The sequence below is a fragment of the Octodon degus genome, unplaced genomic scaffold (assembly GCF_000260255.1).
Source record: "Octodon degus isolate 3935 unplaced genomic scaffold, OctDeg1.0 scaffold00274, whole genome shotgun sequence".
Taxonomy (NCBI): domain Eukaryota; kingdom Metazoa; phylum Chordata; class Mammalia; order Rodentia; family Octodontidae; genus Octodon; species Octodon degus.
The window spans coordinates 884,370-892,991 of record NW_004524850.1 but is presented as its reverse complement, the minus strand read 5'-3'; the positions used below and the strand labels follow the sequence as shown (position 1 = coordinate 892,991).

At 47.9% G+C, this 8,622-nt stretch overlaps 1 protein-coding gene across 1 annotated transcript in view; it reads left to right on the top strand.

Annotated features, from left to right (window-relative positions):
* The window catches only part of LOC101565614 (zinc finger protein 709-like), a 23,167-nt gene extending 18,883 nt beyond the window's left edge, over positions 1-4,284 (top strand). Inside the window, 3 exon segments of the mRNA XM_023706883.1 lie at positions 436-562; positions 759-819; positions 1,626-4,284. Coding sequence (XP_023562651.1) covers positions 436-562; positions 759-819; positions 1,626-4,284 — 2,847 coding nt within the window.
* Positions 4,285-8,622: the final 4,338 nt, after the last annotated feature.

Below are 8,622 nucleotides of genomic sequence, written 5' to 3'. Positions count from 1 at the left end.
AAAAACAAAAAAAAGGGGCCGGGGAGATGGCTCAGTGGAATATGTGCTTCCCTGGCAGGTGCAAGGGCCTGAGTTCAATCCCCCATTCCACCAAAAAAAAAAAAAAAAAAAACAGAAAGCCCCTGTCTGTGAAAGAGGAGCACAGTTTCAAAATGCTGTCTAAATAGAACCAGAGAAAAAAGGAATCAATTTCCTGTGCCAGCAGCCCTGGGAACACCACCATGGGGAGGCAGCGCTGCGATTCTGCTGTTCCATCGGCCCTGACTTCCAGCGTAGACTCAGCCTCCTGCGAGATGAGTGAGGAAGGATGGAGGATGTGTGTTCACCGGCTGAGATGTGACATAAATACTTGGGGAGCTCAGCTCGTGCGGGCTTTTCACAAATAGGGTGGAAGGGTTTTGTGTCATGACTCCCTCTTCCATGTCTAACTTGTAGGAGACGGTGACCTTCAAGGACGTGGCTGTGAACTTCTCGAAGGAGGAGTGGGCTCTGCTGGATCCAAGTCAAAAGAAGCTCTACAGAGATGTGATGTGGGAGACATTTAGGAACCTGGCTGCCGTAGGTAAGGTAGATACATTCTTCTCATTTATGCGCTGAGAGAATCGGATCCTGCTCTTCAGCAGAGTTTCCTTAATGGGAAGCTGGAAGCCTTAGGAAGCACCTTCTAGGCCTGGTGTTGTTTAACTGACTCAGGCTGGAGTCTACATGTTTTCATATGTGTACTGAGTCCTCAGGACTTGTCTGTTTGTGCCCTTTAGGGAGGAGCTCAGGTGACCGGCACGTTGATGATAAGGACGGGAAATGCGGGAAACAGCTCAGGTAATGTGTCCTCAGGAAGGAAACTTCTCATATCAGAATGTTAAGCCAAAAAAAGTGCACAAGAAAGACCGTGTGCAAACTTCTTTAATCTTGCAAAATTCCTCACTGGACATATACACATTGAATATCTATAGTCTGACAGTTGAGTATTTGAAACATTTTATTTATTTTTATTTTATTGAAAAATAAATATGAATGAGACAATTTCAAAGCTGAATAATAGGACAGTTTTTTTTTAAGTTTATTAAAAGTTACTGAATAACTGTGTTTATCATCTTATATATTCTGCCTTGCTTTTTTTTTTTTTTTTTTTTTTTGCAGAACTGGGGATTGAACTCAGACCCTTGCATTTGCCAGAGAAGTGCTTATTCCACTGAGCCATCTCCCCAGCCAGGATAGTTTCGATAATCAATATATTGTACATTGTTATCTTCTTAGTGGTTAGTACAAGAAGCATGTCCAACCACTATTGAAACATTTCTATATTTGAAATGTAGGTGTTGCTCATATCGTGCCAAATCTGACATCATTGAAATAATGTGAGAGAACATTGTTAGGTGGGTGAGTTAGTGCCTGCCTGTGATCCTAGCATTCTGGAGGCTGAGGCAGAAAAATTGCGACGAGTTCCCGGCCAACCTAGGCCACACAGGAAGTGCAAGGCCAGCATCAGCTGCAGAGCGAGACCCTGTCTGAAATTCCAAAGTGAGCCCAAGTTTTGTTTCATGTTCAGATGTGTAGATACATTTGATGAAACTGCATTTATTTTCTCCCCTTAGCAACTGTGCAGATGAAGGTCTTTCTTCTAGAAGGATCCTGGCCGGTCATTCATCAGCACGAGGGCCCATGATTGCTAACACTGCAGTCAAACCATATCAAGAGCAGGGATTCCAAGAGAAGCTGTTTGCCTCCAACAAGCTTAGAAAAGCCTGCACCACACTCCAGTCCCTTCAGAAATATGCAAACACAAGTCCTCAGGAGAAGGTCCATGAACATATGCTATGTGCAAAACCATACTCTGATGTCCCCGAAGAAAGTACCATCACAGAAAACCCGGATGACAATTCATTCATTACAGCCAAGAATGTCAAAATCAGGGAAAGTGGTCACCTTGAAGTGGATTTGTATCCACGTGTACCACACAGAAGTTTTAATTCTCCCTCCAATGTTGAGGCACATGAAAAAGCTCACCGTGGAGAAAATGCCCATGTACGTAAAAACGACAGAAAATCCTTCACTACCAATTCAATGGGTGACCTTCAAAGTGATACTGAGCAGAAAACTTATGTATGTAAGCAGTGTGGGATAGCTTTCACTGCAAGCCGTAAGTGTCAAAGACATGAAAGAATTCACACTGGGGAGAAACCATATAAATGTAAGCACTGTGACAAAGTTTTCAATGACCCTGGTAATTGTCAAAGGCATGAACGGACTCACACTGGGAAGAAACCCTACGTGTGTAAGCAGTGTGCGACAAGTTTTGGTGAACTTCGTGCCTGTCAAAGGCATGAAAAGACTCACAGTGAGGAGAAACCGTATGCATGTAAGCATTGTGGCAAAACTTTCAACAGACTAGATAATTGGCAAATCCATGAGCGGACTCACACTGGGGAGAAGCCCTACCCATGTAAGACATGTGGGAAAGCGTTTGTCACACATCATAGATGCCAAATGCATGAACGAATTCACACTGGAGAGAAACCCTATGCGTGTAAACAATGTGGCAAAGCTTTCCTTGAACGTCACGCTTGTCAAAGGCATGAACGGACACACAGTGGTGAGAAACCTTATGTATGTAAGCTATGTGGGAAAGCTTTCAGCAGCAAAGTCGGTTGGAAGTCACATGAAAGGAATCACACAGAGAAACCCTATGTAAGCGAACAGTGTGGGAAGGATTTCAGCACACCTCAGTCCTGTCAGCAGCCTGAATGTGCTCAAACACCGAAGAAACCCTATGTTTGTAAGCACTGTGGCAAAGCCTTCAGCAGAAAGGACAAAAGGGAAATGCATGTGCGGAGTCACACCGGGGAGAGACCCTATACGTGTAAGACATGTGGGAAGGCTTTCAGCACACAGCATACATGTCAAATACATGAGAGAATTCACACCGGGGACAAACCCTTTGCATGTAAGCAGTGTGGCAAAGCATTCGTCACGTGTGATGCATGTCAGAGGCATGCACGAACTCATACTGGGGAGAAGCCCTACGTATGTAAGCAGTGTGGCAAAGCTTTCAGCGATCGTGCTGGTTGCCAAAAGCACGAGCGGACTCACACGGGGGAGAAACCCTACGTATGTAAGCAGTGTGGCAAAGCATTCAATAGCAGATACAGTTGGCGAATGCATGAACGGACTCACACTGGAGAAAAGCCCTATGAATGTAAGCACTGTGGCAAAACTTTCATCAGAATGGATAATTGGCGTGTTCATGAACGGAATCACACTGGGGAGAAGCCGTATGTATGTATCCATTGTGGGAAAGCGTTTGTTATACGCAGGGATTGTGAAACACACATGCGGAGTCACACAGGGGAGAAACCCTTTGCATGTCAGCATTGTGGGAAAGCTTTCACTACACGTCGTTTTTGTCAACTGCATGAATGTACTCACACTGGAGAGAAGCCTTACACATGTGTACAATGTGGGAAAGCTTTCAGCAGCAAAGTAGCCTGGCAGAGACACGAACGGATTCACACTGAGGAGAAACCCTATGTATGTAAGCAATGTGGACGAAGCTTTAGGACACATTATAGGTATGAAACACATGAAAAAATTCACAGTGGTGTGCGACCCTATGCATGTAAGCAGTGTGGAAAAACCTTCATCACACGTCACAGGCGTAAGACCCATGAAAGAATCCACACCGGGGAGAAACCCTATGCATGTAAGCAGTGTGGCAAAGCTTTCTACACACGTTGTGATTGTCAAAGGCATGAGCGGACTCACACTAGAGAGAAGCCCTATGTGTGTAAGGAATGTGGCAAAGCTTTCAGCAACAAATCCAGCTGGCAGATTCATGAGAAAAGTCACACTGGGGAAAAGCCCTATGTGTGTAAGGAATGTGGGAAGGCTTTCGTCACAAATCGCAGATGTAAAATTCATGAAAGAATTCACACTGTGGAGAAGTCCCGCGTGTGTAAGCAGTGTGGGAAAGCTTTCATCACACAGCGTAGTTATGAAGTACATCAAAGAGCTCACACTGGGGAGAAACCCTATGTGTGTAAACAGTGTGGGAAAGCTTTCAGTACCCAAGGTGTTCTTCAAAGGCATGAACAGACCCACACTGGAGAGAAGCCCTAGGCATGTAAGCAGTATGGCAAAGCTTTCAGCACAAAGGACAGTTGGCGGATTCATGATCGCACACATATGATGGAAAAGCTGTGTAGCTGTGAGCATTGTGGCAAGGCTTTCCTTTCAAGTGGCCTATGTTGGAGGCACATGCAGAGTCACACATGGGAGAAACCCTAAGTATGGAAGCAATATGGGACAGCTGAGCACAAACGACTTGTGAAAGGGGTCACACCGGTTAGAATCACCGGAAGCAGCCAGTGTGGGAAAACTTTTGCCCTACTTCATTGCTGAGTAAAGGGCGGACAATGGAGAAAAACGCTGTGTGTGTAAGCAGTGCATGGAAACCCACGTCTCAAAGATTGTTAAATACAGACCTGCGTGCGGCAGGAGTCCACAGTATGTAGCAATGTGGTGAAGCTTTCAGATTGTTTTTTGTTTGTTTGTTTGTTTGTTTTGGCAGAACCGGGGATTGAACTCAGACCGTTGCGCTTGTCAGGGAAGCGCTTATTCCACTGAGCCATCTCCCCGACCCCAGCTTTCAGATTGTGCAGACACTGTCTGCAACATGGATGGACTCTCCTTGGAGAGAAATAATGTGTATATAAGTGTGGGTTAGCCTTCAGCAGACTCCGAGTGTGTCCAGCTTACTAGAGGACTCACTCCGGCAGAACTCCTGTGGATGTAATCAGCGAGGGAAAACTTTGATTACACATTGTATTTGTCAAGTAATATGGGGAATAAACCTGTGTACGTAAGCAGTGTGGGAAAGCCTTCAGCTCATGCATCACTGTTAGATGGGAAGGGACATACTGTAGTGCTATTCACGGCAGCGGTGCACCCATTACTCAGAAGCGGATGCCAAGTCCATGAAATAAGTCATTCTCACGAAGTCTGTAGAAGGAGTTAGGAAAAGGCTCTCAGCAGTGAGGAGCGTGACATTGAGGAGGGAGAGTGGTGGGCCTCACCGTCAGGACATGAGACGATGTCATAGTGGCCAGGGAGATGGCTCAGTAGAAAAGTGCTGCCCTGGCAAGTGCAAAGGCCTGAGTTTAAGCCCCAATTCCACGAGGGTGGGGAGGGGGGCACACACCATCTCATGGGGCTCAGCACTGCTCCTCTGAATGTCATGTGGATAGGCCACACCCCTGATGGGAAATTGGTCATGTCCTGGTGCTATGCCACTGGGATTATAGGACAGATGCCTGCTCTGTCAGACTTACCTTCTCCTGTACAAAGTGGCCGGCACCGCCACAGACAGCAGGTGTGGCTGTGCAGACGACTGTGCTTCCTCTTGCCAGAGGTTAGTGCCCAGAGCACAAGACAGGTTACCTACAGCTTGTGGAGTCATCCTCATGGGAGGGTACAGGCAGGAAAGGCTCACAAATCTGAAAAGAATAACATGGTGGGCTTGGTGGGAATCACAAGGAAGTCCAAGGTTTTGCATGATCAATGAACATTTGGGTTTTTTTGTTTTTCTTTTCTGTATTTTAGGGAAGGGTTTACAGGGAGTTCAGAATCTCACTACTAGATCGGACTCAGTGATCTGCCTGTTTACAGCCTCCTGAGAGCTGGGATTACAGGTGCGCGCCACCACGCCCAGTCTCAGTAGCTGTCTCAGCGTGACCCGGGGGCAGCGCCTGCACAGCAGGGTGGAGGGAGATCAAGACCCCACCCCTGCTCCTGCTTGCAGGCTCTGTAAGACGCTGAGCTTTTATTTTTCTTTCTTTTTGCGGAACTAGGGATGGAACTCAGGCCCTTTTGCTTACCAGGGAAACGCTTATTCCACACTGAGCCATCTCCCCGGCCGGGTGCTGAGCTATTTGACTGACCAACGTATGGGTTTTTGAGCAAGGAGAACATGTGGTCCAGTTTATTTTGTTACAGATTGAAGCCTTTTGTTAAACATAGACAACCCCTTTGATCACGGGAACCCCTAAACAAGACTGCACACAGGGAAATTTCTTTAAAAAGGGAGTGACTGGGACCGGGGAGACATCTCAGTAGAATAAGTGCTTGCCTGGCAATCGCAAGGGCCTGAGTTCCAGCCCCGGTTCCACCAAAAAATAAAAAGTGACTGAAAACCGGCCTATGCTTTTGGCAAATAGCTCAGCAGATTAAAGCTCCTGCAAGCAGGCACAGGGATCAAAAGTTCAATCCCCTGGCCTGGCATGCTGGCTCCTCCCCCAGGGTTCACTTGAGTTGGCAATTGAGACTGGGCATGGTGGTGCGCATCTGTAATCCCAGCTCTTAGGAGGCTGTAAGCAGGAGGATCACTATGAGTCCATTCTAGTAGTGAGACTGAACACCCTGTAGACCCTTCCCTAAAATCCAAATGAGAAAAAAAAAGCCTTATCAATACATGCATCATCAAATTTGTTCCTGGTTTGGAACAGTAAGCGCACCCTGGGGGCAGGGCAGGCTAACAAGCTCAGAGGTCGAACCCCCGGCCCCTGCGCCTACTTGCAGGCAATTTAATCCATATTTAGTGAATTAATTGGAAAGACATGTTACATAAGAGCAGTTTAACACTCAAAATTCTTTTTTTTTTTTTTCCTTGTCAAACGGGGGGTTGAACATCGGCCCTTGCGCTTGCCAGGGAAGCTACTGAGCAATCTCCTCAGCCCCTAATACTTGAAATTCTGATCCTAAAAGCAATCAAATGATGACTCCAGCTAGAATATATGCTTTGAGCCCACTTGAGCAGGACATGCTAATCCTGTTGCACGGAGCAGGCGCAGAGCGGCCACAGCTGGGCCGCTGAGACCCCCCCCTGTGCCTGGAGTGCCCCTCTTACTGTGATCCAAAGGAGGCGTGTCACCTTTTCGTGGGCACAGGGAAGCGCAGCCAAGGACTTCCCGTAAATCTCAGAGGAGATTTGGGATGGGGACTTCTCAAGAATGCACACAGTGCTTAGTGTCTATAACTGCTCAAGTGTCCCCTGTGTTGCTCTTAGGATGTCTGATGCCATCTGATCTTGGAGGGTGACCTGCCACATTCGTTCAGGAGGGAGACAAGTCCCAGTGTCAGTTGAGGTCCGTGGGGTGTAGTTACCACAGGTGGGGTGCGCTACCCAACATCATGTAGCCCAAGGGAATGGACAAAGCCCAGGATGACACTAGTGACACGCTGCTGGAGCATCCATGCCACAGGCTGGCAAAGGTGGAAGGTCTGCTAATACATACGACACTGCTGACGGGTAAGCATGGGGATCCCAGGGTGCATCTTCCTGTCCCTCCACGGGAGCCAGGCCCACACCTTGGTTCCACAGCACCCATGAGTGGCACTGGGGGCTTCCCCTCTAATCTAGGAGCAGTCGGACCATGGGGTGAACACCTACAGAATGTCAAATTACTGTGCTTTTTCATGATTCTGGTGGTGTCCAAGCCGGGTGTGTAATAGAGCAGTGACAATAGGTGTGGTATTTCAGTTCCCAACTTAATGGTGCATTTCTGCTACAGTGTGCTACAGTAGAGGTTAACCATAGATAATCCTGATACCTGAAAATAATCACCTTTGTATCTGTGGTTGTTGCTCCTCATCCCCCCCCCGAACTGGGGATTGCACTCAGGCCCTTGCGCTTGCCAGGGAAGCGCTTACTCCACACTGAGCCATCCGCCAGCCCCAATCCAGACTCATAAGAATGTAGCATATGCCCACTCAGCAGCTGCCGGGTAACAGTGAAACTTCATAGCTCACCGGTAGTGCCGCAGTTTATTGCAGTCATCTCCTTAGGTGGGAATGCCACCCGAGGAAGTCCACAGCTGAGCGGCAGTCAGCATAGCGAGTTCGTGCTTACTAGAACGGCTCTGCATGTTCCGATGCCCATCTGAGAAGGGACTTGCGTTGTCCCTTAAGATCAACCTGGAAAATGGACATGTGTGAATGTCAGAAATGACAGTGGAGCGCTTACACGCTGCTGTGGCGAAGGTCACCTTGTCCAGGCCCCAGAGACAGCTGGGAGACCGTCACAAAAGTAGACAGTCACCATATGGCCAGCATTTCTGCCTGCAGGCTTGCATCCCAGGAAATGGGAGGCAGACTTACCACACCCAGAAATACTTATGAATGCTCACAGCAATGTTTTGCATGTCATTATCCTCCGAACGTGGAAAAACCAAACAAATCGCCCTGCATTGATGAATCCATACATAAAATGTGTGGTTACGGAAAATACACCGTCAGCAAGGACTAGGCTGGGGGGACAGCTCACAGGTTTAAGCGCCAGCCTGGCAAGTTCAAGGACCCAGATTCAGTCCCCAGTACCCCACGCTGTGCTGGCCCAGAACCCCAGGCACACAGGGCCAGCCGCCAAAACCGAACGTAGTGACACATTACTGCAATCCCAGGGCTGGGAGGCAGGCCAGGGAGATCACTAAGAGTCCCAGCCACTTAGCGAGACTTGTAGTCACCATGCTGGGGAGATGGCTCAGTAGAATGAGTGCTTGCCTGGCAAGTGCAAGGGCCTCAGTTCAAACCCAGTTCTACAAAAAAACCCCACAAGGATAAGGATAGCAA